Below are 25,676 nucleotides of genomic sequence, written 5' to 3' on the forward strand. Positions count from 1 at the left end.
TGCAATTAATTTTGTCGGAAAAGTTAATTAAATATATATTTATCAAAAGTGAATCAACAAGAGTCTTAAGAAATTTTCTACTTATGTTGACCGCGAAATATTTTAATTAATCAAAATTATACTTTCTTCCTTCTCTCTCGACAAGATTTTTAGAATTCTGTATTTATTCTCCAATGTTGAGCGAATTTGGATCCTTCTTGAAGGCAGTCCAGTCCGAGATGACAATCGAACTCTCGCGTCGCAAATCCAGATCGTAAAACGTCGAATATCAGTGAGATATCGTCAAACTTCTTTTCTCTTTCCTGCGTGGCTATTCGCTTACCTTTCTCTTCCTGTAGGAATTCTTTCTCTTTCTTTCATCTTCACTCCTTTCCGACGGCTACCAACGATCGATCACCACCTCGCTTTTTCGCGTTTCTTCCTTCTGCTTTTCGCTATGGAAACTGCACCAACATTCACGACTCCGCGAAAAAGACATTCCTTTTCGTTGAACAGCCTTACAAAGATTTTTTTTCTACAAAAGATACTTCAATGTTTGCAGATTCCTTGAAGAAAACACGCGACTCGCTCTTCTCGAAAATAAAATACACCATATCAAATCTAATATAAATTATATATATATATATATATATATATATATATATTCAATTATTAATTTTATCAAATTTAATAAACTATTAAATTTATTTCATACATATGTAAAAGTCTCGGGACGACTGTAAGAGAAGATAAAGCATTTTAAGAAGTGTCCCTTAAGAATTGTATCGGAATTGTTCAATTGTGAATTATTGTATTTAAAGTAAAATTAAAAATAAACATAAAAGTCAAACAAGATCATTATAATCATAAATCATAACCATAAATTATAATATTTACAACGAACAGCCTAGGCAGTTCTGGAGAGTGACGCCATTCTCATCGAGGGATTCTCGTTTTCCATTTGCCTGTTAAAGTAAATTAATCGATAATGAGAATAATATCTGTATACATTAATTATGCATTCGACAATGAAGGCAGAGCCAAGTGAGCCGGATATAATATCGCGTTTACATTCTATAATAGGTAGCGCGAACGGATATAATTTACATATGCGAGAGGAAAGAGGCCCCCTTTTGTGTACTTTCGATATTTAAAAAATACATTCTATCCGTCTGCAATAACAAACGTGATATTTCACCTCAATGATTGGAATTATACGAATTTTGTGTGTAGAATTATATGATTATTTTCATTAATCGAAAAACAACCTTTTATTTCAATCGCGCATGTAAATACGACAAAGGGAAAAATGGAAGAAAAAATGGTTAAAAAATAAAGGAAAGAGAAATTTCCGTAAAATAATTGCAGAGAAAAAAAACAATTATCGAAGACAATCAGTAAATAATCAGTAAATAACGTAATTTATATATTATATTATATAAGAAAAATCGAATTAATTTATAAATGCAACTGAAATGTGACCACATATTTCACTAAATGGCTCTACATGTAAAATTAGATACTTATCACAAAACGATTACTTTGTCTGTGCAATTAATTTCTAAATCGTTATATTTGGCTTTCTATCACACCGCGTTTTGCTATAATAATTACACGAATATTTTGAAGCACAATACACTTCAGCTGCGGTTTCCATCAGCGATATTAAAAATATCGATTATCATTGTCGATTATCACAACAGCGATTAGCGATCGGTGAAAGTATAAAAGTACCTGGAAATATTAAAAAGGCTAATTTGCATAAAGAATCGAAGGAAAGGTAGCCCGTATAAACAACGATCAACGAGAGAAACTCTTCATTCATCCGTGTCGAACCTGTTCGAGGAAATCCTATGGACGATCTATTGTAGCGCATCGAGATAGAAAGAACAGGCAGATATAATACTTGTTTTCGCGCTTTTAATGTCCCGTGAACAATTGTATGTATCTCCGTGCACACAGCCGATAATCGCGGGATTCTCCCCATTGTTTTCTGCGATCGTCAAGGAAAAGCAGCGGCTCTCTAACATTCAGATCTTGCGCAAAAAATATTTTGTATCGCAATAATCTTCGAGAGATTTCTCACCTTTGACAATTTATTTTTATTACTAATGCAACCGTGTGTTTATATACAATGAAAAGTAAATATCTCAGAGATGGAATGTCTTTTAAAAAGTATATAGTAATATTGTAATATTGTTTTCATTCTTGTAATCTTGAGGTAATATTGTATTCTTGATGTAGCTGGATGAGAGTTAAAATTTCTCGGAAACAAGATATTGAAATATTTTTCTTGATTTGAATATATTGGATAATCCTCTATTTAAAAATGTTTGTAGCATTCTAATATCTAATGACTGGCTAGATCCGGTTCTCTAATCATCCAGTTAAAAACATGCTTTTATTAAATAATCATTTATAATTATGAAAAAACTTCAGAGAGAGATACTTTTTCTTGGAAGAGTATCTGTATATTATGACTTGCACATCATGTTATTATCAGGGATTTACCTACTGTTTTATATACGATAGGATTATGCGGTTTGATGGGTATCATTTAAACGATGAAGTAATTATCTCCTTCAAGAGAAACGGAAATTCCAAGATAAGTCGCCGTGAAAAAAGGCAAATAATTAATTCTATTGGGCGATCTTCATACATTCAAATCTCTAATATTTTGATTTTTTGTAATGTGTAATAATGTTTTTTTTTTTTTTTTTTTTTTTTCGCATAATTAAAACGTAATTTATTTGCATATAAAAGATAATATATTTGTATAATATAAAAGGTTTGTCAGCGTTAATCGATAAAATATAATCGTGTAAATCTTTATACAAGATTTTTTTGCGTTAAACCGTATGACTTGCACGCGTTAATTATAGTGCTTTTTTTATTTAACACATTCTATAACATTTTTTTCTCGCGTTAAATAACGATCGATTATACATTTAGCATTATCTACTTGCGAAACGCTGACGGCGATAGAAAATCTTTTTGCAGTCTCTTGCAGTATTTCACTGGTATTTCCCAAGTTCTATTCTCCAGGCACGTACGATAAACCATTCCCCTCTTTCCCCTCCTTCCTCGAGTGTCTATCTAACGGCGGTACAAAAATGACGATACGATCAGCGATACGTTGTAATCTTGCGCGGCGGATACAAAAAAGACGAAAAGAAAAACTTGGAAAAATGTATTACGTGTTGCAGGCTCAATGATCGACAATCGGTCGTGCGATATATAATATCATTCCGAGATTCGATTTATCACAAAATAAGTGACAGGTTGTACACGTGAATTATCTACGAGACACACGTATAGGAAAGAAGGTACTCGTATAACGCGAGATATAACAAATACGCGAACTTTAGCGGAAAGTTTAGGGCCATGGTCGTTGAACAAATTGGTCATAAAATCTCTAAACGGGCGATGCAGTTTCTTTCTTAAGAGGCAACGCAACGGACGAGAGAATATATAGGAAATAACGCGGCGAAAATCCGTTCGTCCGAAAGCGAGCTCTGAGGATGACAACCAGCCATATTTTCGCGAATAATGGCTTTCTTAGCTCTCTTCCACTCTCTTCCGACTTTCTTATTCTTCTTCGACCATTAAGAGCTCCCTTCCGTTTCCTCGCAGACGACGAAATTATCGTTCGCTTCCGCATGCGTCGCATCGTTTGTCGTAAATTTTCATTGTACGAGTACCGCTCTCGAACGCACTCTCTCGCTCGCTAAAATTAATTCCCTTCGCTCGTGCGTTCGCAATCGAACGGCGAAAAATCCGTACAGATGGCCGTTTCATTCTTCAAGGCGGAGATGAAAAAGCGAGCGCCTCACGATCCTTTCACATCCGTCTTACGACACCGTCGCGAGCGCATCTTCGTTTCTTCTATTACTATCAATTTCCGAGTCATCGATTGCGAATTCATCGATTCATTATTTTCAGGTAGTTTATTGTCGGACGAAAAAATATTTCATTTTATCTCTCAGACTTTCCGCTGTTGAGAGTCTTGGAATTTGAATTTTCTCTCGTATTTTATCGTAACTAGATTCGATCGAAATAATAAAGGAATACGATGGAATTGAGGCCACTTATGGTAAGGTATTTCAGTCAGGTATATAAAAGCGTTGGAGAATATATTATACGCGACAAACCGTCGTGCTTTCTCGACGGAATTTTTAATTTTAATTCCCGCTCGCAAGATAAACGATAAATCGATACGGTTGCGTCGCGCGAGCATCAGTTTCTGCGTAATTAGGTCAATCAACGATACGGTGACACGTCGCCATTTCGATTTTGTGCTGTAATATCGGACGCAACTCGCAGAGTTGCAGAGAAAAGAGAGACACAGAGAGAAGAGAGCGGTAAAGCCATAATAAAATGTATTCTTCACTCGGAGCGATTCATAAAGTTTGCGCGCTCACGCGTGCAATCAAAGTGCATTTTGTTTTTAAATTGTTTCACGATGATAACACAGCGTTTAATTGCATCTTGTAGAAACGGACGATTCGTGAAGAAATCGTTTATTCTGAAAGCAATGTCGTTACGGTTTCTAAACTTGGCTGAAATCAACGGTATTTTCCCTGTTATCCATTAGGATAAAAGTAACTTTTTCAGAGATATAGATGATATTTATTTTATTTAAAAAAATATATAATTTGTGTACATATATTGATAAAAGATGTATATTTATTTTAATCTCGCAGTGTGAAATGAGTTTTATGATTTACTGTTAAAAGTGCAAATATTTCTTCAGTGCCTTCTGTGAAATAAATTTTATCATACGTTTGAAATATGCGAATAAAAATTAATGCGTCACATTTTATTTACGACTTTAAACTAAATTTAAAAAATAGTCTCTGCAAAGATTAGTTTTCCGAAAGATGGAATCGCAATGGCGGCGAGCCAAAAAATGCATGACGTAATGCATAACTCCACTTTGGCCCAGGTCCGGGTATGCTCGATGGGGATATGACCCTTCGGAAAGGACTCGGCATCTTTTCCGTGGGAGGAGCCGCCCCTACGTACCTACCTACCTACCTACCTACCGACCTACGTATTTGGGGCGCTATTTAAATGGAGGCTTATAGGGCAGGTCCGCGTTCTCGCCTTGTTATCTGGAGCAGCAGCGCCCGTGTCCGCAGAGACTGTGTCGTATTGATCTGTCGGTCCGCCTGGCACCGCGCTCGAGAAAGACCGACGAGCGAGAAGATAGGGAAGGAGAGAGGAGGGGAAGGAAAGGAGGGCGATGGGGAGTATCCGAGAGAGATAGGGCGAGAGAGCGGGGGAGAGGGAGGATTTATTATAACCTACACAATAAAGTTCAATAAGAATCGCCTCCATCAGTAGAGTAGGTCGATCCATAATGGATGCGAGTGCGTTCCTTCCGATAAGTAAGGATATTCGCGATTAGCGTTAAATGAGAAAACTTGGCGGACATTCTTCGCAAAGTGTCTTATTTATAATTCGATACAATTCATCCAATGGCAATCTGAGAAACGAGAATCTCGTGCGATCGTTTGTTTGTATCACGCTTAGATTTCACTCTTAAACACACGTCAATGGAAATTTATCGTAACTGTCGATTAATGTGGCGCGAAATCTGTCGCGATACGGGTTACATCAAGAATGGGAGATTAGGCGAGTGTCACGCGAGCGGTCGGTCACGTGTTCGAGAAATAGTCGGGATTTAAACGCGTGTGAGGATTCTCACTCTCAAGGTGTTTCATTCCGCGCGATTAATTTTCTATTTTGGTACATAAAAGAAAAAAACGATGATGTAATGATCGCGTCTTGACGTTTTACGACATTCGTAAGAAGCATCTAATGTTTTTTAAAATGCCGCACGTCTTATATATATAAAATAATCTCATATAAATTTTATTAAAGAAATGTATATCCGAATTTTATCACAAGTGTAATGTGCGTATAATTCTGAATTGGAATATACTATATATTTATGCGAAATATTTTAGTGCCACACCTATTCAATGAAACATGAGACGGGGCAGCAATGTATATGAATATTTTCACTGAAGATCAATTCAATACTTGCCGATCTTCGATGAAATCTTGTCGCTGATTAAAACAGTGACATATTCAATAATTTAGTTAAGAAAGTATATACATATGTATGCCGTTTGTTTCGAAATTTTCAATTAAGAGCGACACGATTATTCCATCGATGTGATCTGTCAAATAGTTATGAAAGTTCCATGGCTGGGATTCTACCAATTAATACGGCGTCAATGCGATGCGTTCTTCGCGTCCGGCTTATAAACATCGGCTTTTAGATGGATGAACACGCGCGCACGTGACTCGACCGAGGACGATTTGTTGTATAATCGACGGACGTTGTGCGGTTACGCAACGCGATTCCTCTCGCGTCGCGTTCCGGAGCGAAGTAATCGTCGCGGAACGATCAGGTAATCCTCAAACAGATTCTAGAATCGAAACTAGAATCGATTACTCGGCGGCACTCGTGGCACTTTCCAGAACACCTCTTGGGTGACTTTGAGTTTAGAGCCTCGTGGACGACGCCTTTATCCGATACGAAGTACGTCGGGGTGCGCCGTCTTGACCTAATTTGCACGACCGACGTAATTAAATCAGTTCCCTGCTGTTTCTTCGGGGATCGATTAAGCCGGGTGTATATGTTAAGCTGAGAGTGCGCGCGCGCGCTCTGACGGACTTAATGCGCTCCGTTGAATCCCGAATCAAGAGAATTGTTCGAAATTAGTTGCGATAATTAACTCGAGTGTTTGAAATCACAGTAACTTGGAAAATTATTATAAGTAGTCACAAGTAGTTTCCTCAATTCGCATGTAGAATAAATCCATACACATGCACAAGGTTGCAACATTGAAAGAATTAACGAGTATTAGTTAATGGGGAAGATGTTGCTGCTAAAATATTATGTAAAGTGATGAAATTATTATGTTAGATCGATAGAGACTAAAATTTAATCAAAGTAATTTGGAAAGGTGTAAAAAGTAATGTGGTTCGAGATTTTTAAAAATTGCAATTCGATCTTGGAATTTTGAAATATTGTATCACTCCTCATGTGAGCTCTAAATTTTCTCCTACTTTTAATTTCAATTTTCAATCTAACATCTTTTTTGATATTTTAAACACAGTTAAATCACTATCTTTTGAAACTGTTTAATTTACAGTTTTGATAAAAGTTTTTCCATTAAATATTTAATTAGGAAATTGTTTTATTTGAAATACAAAATAGAAGCTTAATTTTTCTATATAAATTTTTGTACATTAATAAATACAGTACCGGCCAAAAATATATCACCTTTAGTATTTTTGAGTATAATTTTATTCAAAGTGCATGAATATTTATAATATCATAATATATGTTTTGATAGTAAATACAACTTATTGAATAAAATATTTTTCATAAAATAATATAAAAACTTAATTTTAATAATATAAAAAATTAATTTTATAAGTAAGTAAATTAAATTAAATTTATGCTCAAAAATCCTAAAGGTGATATATTTTTGGCCGGTACTGTATAATAAATTATAAAAATGTCATTTATTCAATAAATAATGATATATATATGATATATAAATTAAACTATCGAAATCATCTAGAAATTATAAGCGTGAGAAAAATAAGGTTGAAAATTGAAGTAAAATTTTGACTATATATATATATATATATATAGGAATACGATCGAATCTCTTTATTATATCTTCTCAATAATTTTAATTACAACATATGTATATATAAATATTTTATAGATACTCGACACACTTTTGGCGATAATTTTGAAAGGAGAACATTTTCCATCTTTTTAGCATTAAATTTAGGCTGTCTTTAATTATTGAGCCGTGTCCCTTCATTCGATTGCACTCTTTTATCTAACCTGTGAGCTACCCCACTCTTCCGTCCGCGTCTTAAGAAACGACTAACGATGGCATCGGGAATCACCTTGTTTGTGCTAGCTACGTGACCACGATACGTCATAGGTACCTCTCGTCGAGTGCATTGATCTGGCGCGATCAAGCGGTCGAGGTATTTCGCGCGCACACGATGAGTCGACGAAGCGAGTAACGCGAGTGAGTGGCCGGGGGCGGGGGGAGAGGGAGAGGGAGGGGGAGGGGGAGGGGGGTTAATTAGCCGGATACGCCACTTCTCTCTTTCCCCCCGCGTCGATCGCCACGACGTCGCGTCGCGACAAGGACGCGCCGCGCCGCGCCGTCGCTTCTCGCGCACAATTCCTCTCCACGTGGAGAATATCAGCTCCGCAGGAGGGAGGAGAGCCCCCGCGCTCCATTGACTTGATTCGCCGAAGGACGCTTTATATCTCCGGCCCACATACCAGCGCACCTCTTCTGTCGCGCGACCTCCATTCAGTCCGGCGTAAATACAAAGCGCGCCGGGCAATCCGGGCTCGATCGCGTCTCTACGAGAGGGGCAGAGGTTGAGAAAAAAAAAAAAAAAATCCCTTTGACACTTTGACACCTGCCGCCGCGAAACGATCTCTCCGACACGCGAATAATTAGCGGGCGATAACAAAGTTAAACGTGTTACTCTCTAGTGATTTGTTGTTGGCAAAAAGCTGGAGAAAGACTTGTAAAATTGCACTTGTATTTCATTGTCAGAGAGCTGTTTCATTTAAAATATAATTTACTGAGATCGATGCGAGCGAGCGAGCGATTTGAGCGGTCCAAAATGAATTCCAATTCAAGTGCTCGAATCGCAAATACAAAGTATTTGTTAAATAATAGTCGCATACGTTATTAGTTGAATTGATCAAGAAATTTGCAAGTTTATAAACTGTGTTAAATTAATTACTCAATATTCATCCGTAATTATGCCTCAAAGTTTTGAATAGACGATCGATAGAAAGAGAGAGAGAGAGAGAGAGAGAGGGGGGGGGAGGAGTAGTCGAGAGGAAGATGGGCAGTAGAGCGACGCAATGATTTTTCGGTCAAACCCGACCAAGTCCGGGTAAACCGGGGGTCGAGGAATATCGCAGGGAAATCAAGGTGGCGGAAATTACGGCACTTGGCGAGCACGCGGAGCCGCAAGGCCGTGTATTTTTAACTCGAGAACCTTCCGGCAGCCCTGTGTTGCCGCGGGATCAATACCTACACCTACACAAGCAACCCCGGTCTCGCTGGAAGTGGAGAGACCGTCGCTATAGCTTTAACCTACATATCCTCGCGAGCCCACCGTGGAATGGAGTAGCCGGCCGGAAAAAACGCAGATGCGCGGGCGGAAGCCGAGAAGCGCGAGATTCTCTCCTCGATAGGAAAGTCGGAGGAAATCATATTTTCGTCTCCATGGAAATATTTTATCGCGATACATTCCATTCGTTGCGTGCGCGACGAGAAGTCCCTCTTCAATTCTCTATAAATGTATATGTGATATGTTTTCTTCTCCATTAAATAATATTCTTAGATATCTTAAAAAATCTTGTATTTTTTTAGTACGAATAATAGCTGGCAAGTTTTTTTTTTTTTTTTTTTTTTTTTTTTCCAACAAAGAAACAAATATACCGCGTGGAAGAATATAAATTATTTTTTTTTCCCCGAACAAACGATAATCACAAGATACATTGTCGTTGGACTCGATAAGACATAAAAGGTCTTTGTTGAAATATTTCAGACGCAATATGCGATCGTGTGCAGCATGTACGTACGCTTCTATTTTTACAGATGGGGTGTATACTCTTCTATAGCAGCTTTGAGAAATAAAATCCGCGTGAGAGAGAAGACGGAAGAACTGAAAAACGGAAGAACGGTAAAAAAAAAAACCAAGTCACCTCGTGTCTTCAAGAGGGTCACCGGCCCGAAAGTCGTAGAAACTCTTTTGCGGTTCCCGTCTCTCCTCCCCTTTGCCTTCTCTCCTCTCTCTTCTTCTCGAATAGAGCGACATTGCGAGGTCGAAGGAGAGAAGCCAGAAAAGGCGGAATCGAGTTCCAAGACTCGGTTCGGGTCGTGCCGGATATACCTCGGCAGTCGCGGAGAAGAAGCCCTTGGTAGACGCCCAAGAATCTTTATTGCGAGAAAAGAGAAAAGAAGGAGGAAGGGGGCATCAGAAAGGGGCGGGAGAAGGAGAACAGAAGCACCTTTCGCTCTCGGTGCCATTCGAAGAGAGAAACAACTTTCGCGATTGCGGCGGCTCTGCTGGCGGATAGACGTTTACTTCTCTCAAGATGTATCTAAAAGGGCACAAAGTCCCCCTTTTATATTATCTCGCGACTCGTTTGCGTTAGAGGAGCTGCATCTGCGGAGACGTAAGCACTTTTATACGAGCGGCACATGCGTCACGCGTTGCATAATTTACACGTGACGCGCGTAAACAACCGTAAAAAACAGCGCAACGGAATGTTAGAGTTGTGAGATCTCACCTGGGCAAAGGGGCAAAGGGGCAAAGGGGAGAAAATGACGCGTATAAAATCCTTAAAATATATAAATAATAGTATGGTGCGCTTGAAATTTTCGAAATCGTCAAAGGAACCAATTGAGATCGTGTCGACTCGTGTCAATATCAGTCGATTAGTCGTAATTGATCACAAATACGCTTACATTATAATTTATTATTTAAATGAACATTTTCAATCGCGTAAAAATTGTAATCGGATTATCTAATATTGATTTAATTTTGTCTATAATATTTTTAATTGGATTCTAAAAATTGTTATTAAATTTAACATACATACACATCACGCGGGAATAAGATTCTCATAAGATTCCACAGACTCTTTCATCCTTCATCGATACTGGCTCGAGGTAGCATTATCTCTAGACGCGTCTCGAGAGGGAAACGATCGGTCTGGCTCTCTGTTCCGGTTCCTTGAGCGCACGAGGCCGAGAAACGGCGGCGAGGTAACCGGAAGCCGCGTTCCGTTTCAATGCGCGCGAACCTCGCGCTCGTGAAAGGAACCGATAAACGCTATTCGAATTTTTCTCCATAAGACGAGCTCGCCGAGTCCCTTTGACGCGATCTCGCACCGCGCGAAATTTTTGCATATCCCGATCTTTGTATACAACTTGGCGAGAAGCGGGGGGTGAAGAGAGAACGCACTCGACGATCCATTGTCAGTCTCTGATAATGCGTAATATGAGAAAACGGGCGCCGCCCCGCGCGATAACGTTCCCATTCGACGGTCGACAAACTTGGCGCCACTCATTTGTGAATCGTAATTAAGGTTTGCCGAGAGGAGAGTAGAATAGGTGCCACGAAAGCACGTTTAACCCCGTAATGTATGAATTGAATTGGAAATTGAAAGGGGGAATTTGCCAGCTAGCTGCATCGAGAATGATAGGAAAAGATCTATTCAAAAAATCTATTCAATTAGTTTCTATAAGGGATATTTCATGTAGGCAAATCAAAAACAAATCAGTGTTCTCCTTATCAAAAAGATAAGCATCCTTTTCCTTTGATAAAAGTTTTGAAAATGTATTGAGATCTGAGTTTTTTTTTTTAATACGTCAATACAATGCATTTATCGTTGTTTGATTCTGCAAAAATTTTGGCAAATATTTATAATTAAATTCAATATTTATTTTTTTGTATAGTAAAATATTTGAAGAAATGTTACTTGAGTTGATATAAAGTAGAAATCAATGTCTATTATGTAATAAAAGTTATGTACATGAAGCAATTTTTTAAAGAAATCGCGCATAATAAGACCAATTATTATTGCATTACTAATTTTTATTACGCGGTAGATTTTGCATAATTTTCCTCTTTATATGTATGATTACAGATCCGTAGATATTCGCGACTACTCTGACTCGCCTGACGGTCTGCGCGCGGTGAAAAGTCAACGGTCACTACATCCGGTAGCTCCGTTAGTCGAGCGCACGTGTATATAACACACCACCATCTCCGGAACAATTCCCCGCCGGTGGCAAGACGGCCGATCGTGCGGACGTCCTCGGTGCTATCCCGGTGCGAGCGACGACAACAGCCCAAAGATTCTCCCACCAAAGGCCAAGATGCATATCGAGGTGCAGGTGGCGCTTAACTTCGTGATATCGTATCTCTACAACAAACTGCCGCGCAGACGGGTCAACATCTTCGGCGAGGAGCTTGAGAAGGCGCTCAAGGATAAATTTAAGGGCCACTGGTACCCGGAGAAGCCGTTCAAGGGCTCGGCGTTCAGGTGCCTCAAGACCGGCGACCCGGTCGACCCGGTGCTAGAACGCGCCGCGAAGGAGAGCGGCGTCCCGATCCAGGACATCCTGGAGAACCTGCCGGCCGAACTCGCCGTCTGGGTCGATCCCGGTGAGGTGAGCTACCGAATCGGCGAGCTGAACGCCGTGAAGATCCTGTACTCGGAGACCGGCGACCCCCACGATGAGACCTCGGCCGATCGCGAGGTCACCAAGACCTTCAATCCGGAAGCGCAGTGCTTCAGGCCGATCGAGGCCGTCAGCACGTCCCTGAGCGGTCTTAGCCTCAGCCCCAAGTCCACGTCGCCGTTCTCGAGCTCGCTCGGCAGTAATACCAGCAACGGCTCGTCCAACAATCAACAGAACGGCCACGGATCCGGCTCCTCGTCGGCGCCCTCGCCCACGCCCATCACCAGCTCCTTTAAGGGCTCGCCCAGCCCCGTGCCGGCCTTCATCCCGCGTACCACCGCCCCGCTTACCTTCACCACCGCCACCTTTGCCCAAACCAAGTTTGGCAGCACCAAGCTTAAGACTAGCAGCAAACGCGCCAACAGGTTAGTAGATAGAACAATATTCCTCTTACTCTTTCGACTAATTGATAAATTTAATTCAAATTTAATTATTATATCAAAGCTTACGAATATTCAGAGCGCGAATTAACTTGCCCATCATTGTGGAGTTAAAGTTTATTTGTTTTTTTTTTTTTTTAAATATTGTTTAATATTTTTTTAATATTTATTTACTTTTTTTAAATATCCTTTAAAAATATTCATATGATTAGTCACCGCAATTGCTCATGAATACAAATAAGCATTCATTTTCTAAATTATATGATAATTGCGAGATTTACAACAAAAAATAGTGTAACAGTATAATTATTTTTTTTTTATAATATATAATAAATTTTTTATAACGATAAATGTAATTGTCGCGGTGGAGATTGATCGTACACGGTGCAATTAAAATTGATTGCTATTCAAGAAGTGTTAACATCAATGTATAAAAAAATATTAAACAAATTACAATGCAATTTATTTAAAAGTAGATTATTTATTTAAGCTTGTTTGTTTTCAACACTCCTCAAAAATCCTTTAGATAATCTAATCTATATGTATGTATATTCATAGAATGCTGCTTGATATTGTCTCAGGTATAATCTCACATTTATCCCCGATAAAAATTAACTCTATTTATCGTTAGTTCCCGCGGTACAAGAAAAAAACAAATTGCACGGTGGGACCACCTTTAAGGTGAAAAATTAGCAGTACGACACAAAGTAACTAAGCATGCCTATCCGAAGCTTATAGATAGTAACAAAACGTATCTATCGTACATTGTCAATAGCAAGGATAACTTTTAGCCACCCACGTGTATTAACCGGACCGCGAGACGATCCATCACCCTGGGACATACACACGCAAACATACACACGTATACACGCGCACTGATGAACCGCACGGTACCGCTCGGTTTCAGGATGTCGCCCACCGAGTTCTCAAACTATATAAAGCAGCGCGCAGCGATGCAGCAGCAGATCCACCATCACCACCACCATCAGCAGCAACAGCAGCAGCAGCCGCAGCAGCACCAGCAGCCGCCTCAACAACAACCGCCGCAGCAGCAACAGCAGCAGCAGCAGCAGCAGCAGCAGCAGCAGCAGCAGCAGCAACAGGTGACCGCGGGCGGTGCAGCGGGTCTACCGGTCTCACAGAGCTCGCCGCGCAGTCGCAGTTTATCGCCCGGTAGCATAGTCGCCGCGGCAGGTGCCGCTCAGCAGCACACGGACCCAAGCGCGTACTTCTTCCAACATGGCCCGGCCGCAGCGGCTGCGGCAGCGGCGTATCACGCGCAGTTCCCCCATCGCAACATCTTCGACTCGTCGAACCACGGTGGCTACCTGCCGGCTGACCTCTACGCCGGCGCCAAGTTCCCGTCGTCGTATCTCGACCCGACCGCGCTTGCCGGCCATCAGTTTTACGGCGGTGGCATGAACGGCACCGGCGCCGCCGGTACAGGTGGCAGCGTGAACGGCGGCACGGGTACCGGCGCCGCTGGCGCCCAGAGTACCGGTAGCGGTAACCTCGGTCCGATCGGCTCCGCAACGAGCAACGCCGGCGCGGCAGCGGCGGCGGCGCAACAGCAACAGGACAAGAGCGCCCTGGTCGAGGGCCTCAACAACTTCGGCCTCGGCTCGGTCGCGCCCTACCCGGCCAGCCAATATCAGCATCTGCTCGTGGCCAACTAATACCTCGCCGCGCGTGCTCATCAAACCATCAACGTCGGCAACGTTGCCGCGGTAGGACGTCGACAGCATCGGCGTCCTGACGCGCGCGGTTCCTTCGTCATCGGTGCCGCTGGTCCGACGGCGGGCAGGAAGGAGAATGGCAGACCGTTGTCTCCGAGACTCCGTCGTCGAGACGGCGTCCAGAGTCCGGCTTCCGTACCTTGATGATAATTCAAGCCTGTCCCACTCTGTGTCTCTCTTCCCGGATCGCGTCAGCAAACGGTCGACAAGTTTCAACTGTCTTCTCTCGCGAGTCCCATCCAGACGCTTTCTCAGGATGCTCTTTCGTTCGATTTTTCCCAATACAAGAAACTACTTTGTATATACACATTATCGGTAGCTACCGACGACCGGGGGAGAGATAGAGAGAGAGAGAGAGAGAGAGAGAGAGAAAGAGAGAAAGAGAGAGGGAGCTGCCTCGGCGATCGACACCGATGACGATCCCGGAAGCGATCGAGGCGAGGAAAGAAGGCGCGATAGAACGGAGATGTGCGTGTGGAGACGATGCCTGGTTGCGAGGTAATAGCGTGTGCGTGCGGAACGTCTTAGGCGTGGAGAAGAGAAGAGGAGGAAAAGGAGAAAGGAAAACGGCTAAAAACGACTAACGAGAGCGTGTATATGTGTTAAAGTTGAAACACCCGATAAGGACTCGATTGCGATGGAACGGCGTGAGACGCTCGTTCGACGATAGTCGCATCGCGCCATGTGACCACTGCACACATGACACACACACACACACACACATTATAAATACATATACACGCAAAGATATACGCATACATGGCGGATCGGCAGACGTTTGAACGACGCGTTAAGCGCCGACATCTAGGACAGTAAAGACACACTTGACGCGTTACACATAGAAATACACGCGACACACACACAACACACACACACACACACACACACACACACAAACACACATATGCAGATGTATACATACCGATCTTCCCTTAAACGATCCTATACATACGATACCCACGCGGGCACACTACGTAGATCACCACACGTCACACGCGAGACACATACGTATTGAGGAGAAAAAGAGAGAGAGAGAGAGAGAAATTACATATATACGCAAACACTAACCCACACACAGATATTACCAATGTGTAATAATTTATTTTTTCACTGGTATATAGTCGGAAAGAATTGAATAATGAATATATCTGTAGAGCCTATGTATTATATTCAAGATATGCACACTCACTCTTCACGGGTTCTCGCGAAACGGTGTAGGAACTACAACACTTGTCCCCGACTCGTGTCGAGCGAACTGTCGCCAAGCTCCGACATTAGATCGATTAAAAAAAAAAGGTGTCTTCCAAACTTTCTCCGCATCAAGGCGTCGTCGCTTGCGTTTCGCGCAGACCGGATAATGCCATTCCGAATTGCAACGCGGAGACTATTCAGGCACTAAGTACGTAAAGCGCGCGTTCGAAAAACGAATCTGAAGATCGGATCGCGGCTAGCTTTTCCGCGGAAAACTTTTGAATAGAGAGAAAGGAAGAACCTAAATAAAACAAATGACGGCTTGTTCATTCGCACGAGACGGTACGATAGTATAAAGAGAAACAACACGATCGAGACGAAGGATCGGACCTTCCACGAGTGATAGCGTAGGGAAAAGAGAGAGAGAGAGAGAGAGAGAGAGAGAGCTGCTCGCAGTTTTATACCGTTCGGAAAACTCGTCCTCGGTACGATTTTACATTTTATTTTTATAATAAATGCAGTAGAACGTAGGAAAGAAAGAGAGAGAGAGAGAGAGAGAGAGAGAGAGAGAGAGAGAGAAAAAGAAAGAGAAACGAGAGAGCGAAAGAGTGTGGCGAGTGATATGCAGTGGGAGAAAGAAGAGGAGAGGAAGAAATAGAAAAAGAGCCAACCGGTGTGTTCGTAAGGGACGTTGAGTGGCCTCGTTGCCGGTCCCCGCCCGCCCCAGAAAAACCATCGGGAATCGATTTCCTTTCGAGATATTGCCTTTCGATTTGACATCCGGAGTCGATGACCCTCCAAGCTGTCGGAGAAAATCTCTTCGAATCGTTAAACCATGGCCCCTTTGCCGCTATGTGTTTAAACGAATCCGGAAATTCTCTCGTTATTATTTTGTATAATCGTTGTAGAGAGTACTCTATTTATATAAATAATTATATTTGTAGACGAGCAAGGAACGTAATTTGTTGATCAAAATAAATTGCTTCAAATACGATAATTAAAAAGCGCGATTCGAAGCAAAGCTGATTTCTCCTGACAGCGTCCTTTTAATCAAACCGAACGGAGTCGCCCGCTGAGCTTTACGGTGCTAAAAAAAAGTATCAAGTACAAAAATAGCGTGAAAAAGAGAGCCAATCCAAAAGAAGAATGTTCGAGTCGGGCGGGGGATATAGTTTCGCAAGAGCAACGAGTTGTCGCTTAACGTTCACGAAGTTAATTAAGTGATTATGTAATTAAAAGGCCGCGTGTTATTGTCGACGAGCTCGTCCGATCGCGAGAATCGCCTCGAAATTCGATCGTCTCTTAATACATTTCAATTACGACTTAAATTAAACGATTATTTCACTTATTACAAATTTACAAAAAAAAAAAAAAAAAAAAAAAAAAAATAGATTTTCTTATAATAAATAAAAGTAAAAATGTAAACTTGTAAATTAGCGTAGCGATTGATCCCTACAAAATGTTTATCTTAAAACGTTATCGGAGCTTTACTTTGCCGTTACGTTACTGTAAACTTATGATATCAATGGCAAACGACCACTCGGAATAGAGACACTTGATGAAAATTCCTCTTTCACTTGATCGGAATCGTCTTCCCTTTTAAACTCGTCTGTACAAAAGGAGACAATTATGGCTTGCGTGAAAATGAGCATTGGCTCTGTATATTCCATCCAGTTTCGAGATCGTGCCTCGAATCAATACTGCAACTAATTCAAAGTTACTTTGTAATCCGCCTCCCCCCCCCCCCCGCCGATGATAATAATAATAACGTTCATCAGTGTATACACAACTTGAGAAACTCGATTGAATGGGAGTTTCGCGGATATAGGCGAGGTGGATTTTCCATTGTGCGCCTGATTTCTTTCGACAATCTCGCGATCGACGGTCTCGCTGACGAGAGCCGACAGTAACAGCGGCGGAGGTGCCGCGAGCCGCGGGCCGCGCGCACTAGGTGCTAAAAGTATTCAAAAGTGTTTAATCCTGTGGTCGTGGGACAAAACGAGAGGAAAACGGGCCCGAAGGGCGAAAGAGAAAATCCCGGAGATCACCGGAAGCGCCAGTCCGATCCGATTGAGCAGCGTGTCTCTTCTCCTTAGATTAATTTCTACGAGGTGAAACGAGGTCTCTCTAGGGTCTATCTTTCTAGACGAGATGTGTGATTAAGTCGTTCTTTCTTACGCGCATTTTTATATAGAGCTTGTAGCGAATTATCTTTATCTCTCTAATTAATGGACGATCTAAGAAATTAGCGTAATTTGTGCTTGGTGTAAGACCTATTTTTCAATATAAAGTCTCTGTAAAATACATAGATAACGAACTTACAACTTAATCCTTGGAACTTGCAATCGCGTTATTTCAAAGAAACGAAGAGAATCGTTTTTTTACACACAACATTTTGGTCCAAAACATAACGTAATTGAACGTAGTTACAAATATAGTGACAAATGCGTCGATTTTTAAAAAAATGTAGGGGTGGTCGGCGGGTGGTCTCCGGGCGGGCCCGGTAGGTGTGAAACAAGTTTTAACCGCGAAATTAACTAAGTAGACGTGAGGGTAGACGCGCTGATGAAGGACAGAACCCTTTAGTAATATCTAAACTTAATTATAACTATTAACGATACGTACGACTGTGGTAGCTATGCTAGTACCTGCTATTGTTAAAGAGAAATTGACGAAGATGCGAGTAAGATAGAGATTATGAATGGAGGGAGAGGGAGGGGGAAAATTGCCGCTGGAAAAGATCGAATTGCAACATGGTGTCTCGGTGCGTATCGAGGTTCATTAATCGATTTGATATCTGTGTATAATGAAATTTTATCGATAAATATTTCCTACACGAATTCACTCTACAGGTTTCAAAAAAATTGTTATTACAAAATTATTAAAGTTCTTTTGAAAAAAATTATTCTTTTAGAAAATACAAATATCGATCTTTTAAGCGACTACTTAATCTTAATGTAAAAAATCGCTTCAATGACATCTTTATCTTTTTAGATACGTATTCGAGTATCATTGTGCGTCGAGACTAATTTCGCATCGTGTTCCGTCAACGAATCTCGTAAACGACGACGCAAAGAGAATTCCTCTCGCGACGAAATGGATCTGTGTCGAAATTTTTCTTCTATTTTGGCTCTCAATTTTCAATTCATCATCTACTTTGATACTTTAAATAGTAAGATTATATTATCTTTTGAAATTATTTAATCTACAGAGTTAGTTATGCTACAAGCTTTTTCTTTTTAAATGTAAACTGGTAACTGTTTGTTGCCTGTTACGAAAATAGCAACTTAATTTCTACATAAATTAAATATCGAAATCTTCGAGAAACCAGAGGAGCGAGGAAGAAAATTGAAGATGAAAATAAGAGCAAAATTTCGACTCGACGCTCTCCTCGTTTCCGTCGTCCCGTTGTGATTATAAAAAAGACACAGCCTTTATTCTCATAATTTTTCTACCGATCCGATTGTGATTCCTCAAGCGGCACAGATTTTCTTTTTCGCATCACAAAAATTAATAAATCGAGAAAAGAAAATCCATCGGTCCTTCGCATCGCGGGTTTCGACTAACTTTGCGCGCGAGAGGAAGATTCCGGACGAGAGAAGTTCTTTCTTTCTCTCTACCGGCACGAGATCGCGAAAGTTTCGACGGTCGCATTCTGCTGACATTTCAAACAGCCGGACGAGGATGACGGTTGAAAAGAAATCCGCGCGCGAAACGAGAAACTTTGGAAATCATCGCGTCCGCGGAAACTTTGCAGACTTTAAACGAATCTCGGGCCTCCGGACTTTCGAACGACACTCGAATAACACACGACGTTTATATGAAAGACATCGGTTTACGCTCGACGTGAATCGTACGCGATCTGAAAATTTACGGTCCAGCGGGAGCGACGGAAAGGTGGGAGGAAGACAGGAGGAGTCTACGACGGAGCACAAAGTGCGAAATTACGGGGATAGGACGAGAGAGAGAGAGAGAGAGAGAGAGAGAGAGAGAGGGAGAGAGCGAGAGCGAGAGTGGCAACTCACAATGCAATAAGTCGCGAATCAAATGGATCTCGGGCTTGAGACGAGAGGCTCAGATTAGCGAAGAATCAAACACGATGTATACTCTTCAAAACAAACAAACAAACAAAAGTGAAACTAAGAGAATAAAAAAAAAAAAAACGGGGATATACTAAATACATAGGAGACGCGCGCAATAAAAATGCGCACCTGGGCGCGAATAGAGCGGCACGAATCAACAGTGAGAAAGAGAGAGAGAGAGAGAGAGAGAGAAAGAGAAAGTGAGAGAACGAGAGGAAAAAGTTAAGCGAATCTATAATTAATACTGATAGAGCATATATTAATTGAGATACACAAAAACATATAGTATTATACGTTTACGATACGATTGTAATGAACACTTTGTAAGCGAGAAAAAAAAAATTACGCATAGTTTTTTCCATACCCCGTAAAATGGATGTACTAATTCGTTGAAAGGGAAAGTTCAGAACAGAAACCACACATATAAGTAAGTGTATACATATACGCGACACATACACATATATACACAACACACGTTCGTTCAAAGTCACTCGGGTACACAAGAGTTTATAAGAAGAAAAAAAAGAAGTCAGTAATCTGTCTCTTTAAAGTATCATGTGTCTATAAAATAAACTATAGCGAGATCGATATTGTCTCTTACATAAATGGCAAAAAAAAAAATAATAATACAAATAACCGTGGTAACGTCGTGTAAAGTAGCGATAAAACAAACACACTCTGCAATATATATATATATGACATAATATATATAATATATATATTCTTACATTTATAAAAAGATGGAACACACACATGCGAGGAGTAATATGTAGGACGAGCAGTTTGTGGAAAGCCCGAAAGAACGTGCGATCTCGCGCATTCGAGGGATATCGAACGAGATGGGGATGAATAAAAGAAATCGCTTTTCTTTCATCTTTCGCCGGGATTATTATCCCGAACGAAGGAGGAGAAGAGGATGACGTATTTCGGAACCGTCGAATGCGCATCGAGATATCACATGGATACACACTTTACACGATACACACACATACAACACCACAATGTACACATACACACACACACACACACACACACACACAGAATTTCCAAAAAAAAGAAACTATCGATTATTCTACCAAGTAATGAATTAAACAAGAGGATGATAATTAGATTTGTAATTAATTACATATATATTTTTCAATACTTTAACTACTTGCTGAATGTAAACTATATACATATATATATATATATAAATATAAATATATATTATATATATATAATTATACATATATATAATATATATATTATACATACACACACTTAATGCGCGCAGGATGCGCGAAAGAGAAAGGTGCGACGACGGGGACGAGGACTGCCTCGCGGAAAGTCTCGAGGAGAAGATCGAAGGAGGAAGAGATCATTATTGAGACGCAGATATGCAATGACTTTTGAAAAATTTCGGATAAAATAATCGTCCTTCGATTTCGTGCGGAAGATTCTCGGCGAGCGTCCCTCGATCGCCGTTTGCTTGTTTCCGTTTCGGCCGCGAGCCACGAGAAGATCGAGAAAGAGAAAAGGAAAATAGGAGAAGCGGGAAATTATCGTGATATCGATGCCGAACGGAAATGCGAACCCTTCCTTGAGGCAACGTCGAGACGAAAGAGTTCTGTGAAATCTTTTTGTACCCCACCCAAATCACACTCTCGGTGTTGAAAAAAAAAGAAAAAAAAGTACGTTACACTACGTGTAAGCGAATCCTAAATGTAACTGTTAATTGCCCCTACTCCAAAGCCCCCCCCCCCCATCCACGCAATTTGTAGAGAAAAAAAAAGCTCGTGCGAATGGGAAAGAGAGAATGGCGATTGACTTTATGCGTATGTGTGTGTGTGTGTGTGTGTGTGTGTGTATGTATGTATGTATGTATGTATGTATGTAGATATGCGTGCATGTACGTGTGTGTGTGTGTGTGTATGTGTGTGTGTAACTGTGAAGACACGTTCGTTCGCCTTAGTTACTTTTTTCCTCGGTGCAGAATGAGAAAAATTAGAATGATTTCGCACGCCTATGATTGTTACAGATGTATGTGTGCATTATACTTACGATTTATATTATACTATTACGATTATGATTAATTCTCCACCCATTAGTCGCGAAGAAGAAAAAGAGAGACGGACACAGCGCGCCTATATATCTGTATATAGGTTCTTTCTCACATCTCACACTAATTCTTTTCTTGTCTCTTTTATTTTTCTTTTTCTTCTTTTTTTATATATACATATATATATTAGAGATGTATTTTCTGTTGGCTTTAGATTTTTTGTTCCTTTATTTTTGTACGAAGACCATCGGCGACGCGACGTCGATTTTACCTACACATATATACATATATATATATATACATATACATATATATACATATATATATATATATATATATGATATGATATGATATATGATATGATATGATATGATATGATATGATATAAATATTATAATTATTGTAGCTCGCTTAAGATTGTTCAACCTTTTTCTTTTGATATAGTTTGTTATTGTTGTTTTTGTATAATATTTGATTATATTAGCGGTGCGTGTCGCGCGTCACAGAAATATAATATATAAAAAGTATATATATATTACTATATTATATATATACACATACATATATGTATATATATATATAATATATATTTTTGTTAATATATAATACAGTGGTTTGATAACTACATTAGCCTGTTAATGATGGATTTGTTTCTGTTTCTATCACGGTCCGTGAATATATTATATATAGATAGACACGTGCATATACGTAGAATATATTATATGTATATGCATATGTATATACACTTATATAAATATCGATTATATATATATATATATATACACATATATACTGCTACATTATATTTTGTTTAAACAGTGTCACGAAGCGACGATGAGGCGTTTCTTGAAATTTATCGAGCGACTTGTATGGGGCTCCGACACGAAATATTGATATCGAAAAAACTCGCGTGTAATATAACTTATAATATCATTTTGTAAATTATTTTTTGTATTTTTATATATATACATATATATAAATAACGAAAGCATACAAAAGAGAGTCGCGGAACAGTGTTATGCGCATGGCGAGAAATCCAGATAAAAAGAAAGACAGAGAGAGAGAGAGAGAGAGAGAGAGAGAGAGAGAGAGAGAGAGAGAGAGATTGAGCGAGAGAGAGGGAGAGAATGCAACGAAGAGAAACAAAAAAAAGCCCGTTTAGGATGAAAAAGTAAGAAACAAAAAGAACCTCGCGATGCATTAATTAACACTGACACGATACTTAATCGATTGCTGATAGTCCTTTCGTTGATCGAGAGCAGCGCCAAGATGAAAATTATTATCATCGATACGATTATGTGAAATGGCATATCCGCGCTTAAAAATGCAAAACGTTTGTAAAATAATACGATTATAATATATATATATATACACACACACAATGCGCATACGCATGTGCGTAACGTTTAATTTAATACGACACACACGCCAGTTCCGAACATTACGATTACTTGTTTCCGATTATATTTGTACCTCTCTGTATGTATTTTTGCAGCTTGTCAGTGCTTTTTGTTCGTTATTACATACTTTAAATATCGATCACCCCGTCTTTTTGTACCAGTCTCTTTTCTCTATCCGTCGAGAGAGAAATGCGAAGGACTCTCATCTCTATTCATTCAACCTAGCGAATAAATAGTAAACTCCAAAGAGAGCGCGGCCTCGGACGCGATTATTTGGGTAACCTCGCAGAAACAACTATAATAGCGTAACCAGATGGTATTATTTTTCAAGTATCAAACGGACAGCGAATAAATAGGAGGAGAGTTGCGTGCTCTAGGTTCCCTCGACCGCGATTATTTCATTTTTTCCATTCGACAAAAAACTTTATTACGATGTTACATGTATGCGTATATAACACTGCATTAATTTCTCTTCTATCTAAACTATTATTTTATTTATTTATTTTTTGAACTCTACTTTTCTAATTTTATTTTTTGCAGGCAAGAATATATATATATATATATTTGAACCTGTAAAATAAAATAAAATGTGATCGATAATTTCGAATATTTAGTCACGTCGAGAATGAGCAATCATGGAGGAAATCAAGCGCGGTCGAGGGTTGAATCCACAAGGAAAGATTTATCGTCCCCGCCGGTCTCAGATTATCCCCGAGCGTGGCGCGTAAGATGTTATCGGTCTTATGTAAATTAACCGCCATTCGAACCGTAACGGAGTCTGAGTAATTATGACAGATAATTGCCTCGTATCTCGCAAAGCTCGGAATAGTCGCCTAATCGATTCTACGACGAAGTAAAATTTATTTTGCTCGCGGTGAGGATGAAATGACGAGGAAAAAGGTGGTGTGTGGTCTGATAAGAAAAATTTTTTGCAGCCAACCACCTTTCTTTTTCCGACCGATAGCGATACTTACACGCCGTTATCACGACTCGGCACAAAAAATCTTTCCGCGCGCAGCGAAGGAGGCACGACGAGCGTGAGATTCGAAAGTAATCAAACGAGAGAGAAAACAAAGAGCGACAACAAACGCGTTGTCGCATCTCGCCACCTCATCCTTGAATCGGCCCGTGAGCTTTTGTAGAAGATCCGTCGAGAAGTTTCAAGAAATTTCGCTTCACTCATAGAAGGAGGAAAAAAATGGAGAGCGGTTTCTTGATTCTCGTGTTGAATACGTGCGTGTCTACGTGTGAGAGAAATGTAAAGAGAGAGAGAGAGAGAGAGAGAAAGAAAAAAAGAGTGTGTGCACTTTTCTCGTGAACGTTCTTTCTTATAGTTTCTCATGCGAGCACGATGGACGAGGGTGGTTGCCGAACGAATCGATTATTCGGAAATCGAAGTCGGATCGTCGTCGGTCGATCTCTATCATCCTCCGTCGACGTCGCATCGTTACGACGAGACTGTCGTAAGATCTCTCTCAATAATTTTCCTTTACATTAGTGGAACCTGTCGCAATTTGATTCGGTCGACGAGATTGTCAAAGAATACGAAGTGTATTGATTTTTTTCGTCGAAGGAAATAAAAAATTGTCAAAATCTTTGCTAAAAAAGAGACGGCTATTCTTTGAACTTGTAATTAGTTCTTAATTAGTAAACGAATTAGAGAAAGATGCATAATAATGAGGTAGACTAAAATTTGTACGATACAAAATTCCTCGCGCTTGGGTAAATTTTATGTCAAATAATCATGGATCATTGATCGTCGAGGGAGAAAGAGATCGAACGGCGAGGATGGTCAGACGAGATCCGGGACGATATCGTCGGTGAAGTGAAAAAAAGGGCAGGGCGCCTGGTATTAGTACACATTAGTTTCTTGGCTAGAGGGGGGCGCCCACTTAGTTGTTGGAATTTTATAGTCTAGACGATAATTCTCGAGTATAGTTCAATGTTGTCGAGTTTTCTATTAGTTGAGCGTGGCGAGGAGAGAGAGAGAGAGAGAGAGAGAGAGAGAGAGAAAGAGAGAGAGAGAGAGAGAAAGAAAAAGAGAGAGCACGTCGAGGGAAGCCGGAATTTTCTCCAGCGATATGAAAATTCACAATATTTATACAATTGTTTGGAAATATATAGTGTCCGTAGAATTTTGATGAAAATTTAATACCGCGGGGCAAATGATTGAAACTTACCGAAATATCGAAATGATTGAAAGGGTGTGAGGAGAGAGAGAGAGAGAGAGAGAGAGAAAGAGAGAGAGAGAGAGGGAGAGGAAGGAGTATTCTGTAAAAATCGCGATATCATCTTCGTTTCACATAGGGGGGTCGAAATGAAATTTTATCGGAAATACGAGCCTTCGATTTTACGGCGTCGAAGGTAATTATTGAAACGGTAATATCGGTACTCGTCGGCCGAAACCGCTTTGGTATCGATAAAACATTAGTACGGACGCGCGCGTCGTTCCTTTTTACTCGTTTATTGTACCGTAAATCCCAACGTGCTAATTGCCCGGCGTTCCTCTCCGGAACAGACGATTTTAACGAATCCGAC

At 40.3% G+C, this 25,676-nt stretch overlaps 1 protein-coding gene across 2 annotated transcripts in view; it reads left to right on the forward strand.

The window, feature by feature from the left end:
* Positions 1-25,148, forward strand: part of LOC140667310 (uncharacterized) — a 76,979-nt gene extending 51,831 nt beyond the window's left edge. For both annotated transcript variants that reach the window (XM_072895108.1, XM_072895109.1), the window contains 2 exons: positions 11,714-12,676; positions 13,599-25,148. In XM_072895108.1, the coding sequence (XP_072751209.1) occupies positions 11,946-12,676; positions 13,599-14,367 (1,500 nt within the window). In that variant the 5' untranslated portion in view covers positions 11,714-11,945 and the 3' untranslated portion in view covers positions 14,368-25,148. The remainder of the gene's footprint in view (positions 1-11,713; positions 12,677-13,598) is intronic.
* Positions 25,149-25,676: the final 528 nt, after the last annotated feature.

The sequence above is a fragment of the Anoplolepis gracilipes genome, chromosome 6 (assembly GCF_047496725.1).
Source record: "Anoplolepis gracilipes chromosome 6, ASM4749672v1, whole genome shotgun sequence".
Classification (NCBI taxonomy): domain Eukaryota; kingdom Metazoa; phylum Arthropoda; class Insecta; order Hymenoptera; family Formicidae; genus Anoplolepis; species Anoplolepis gracilipes.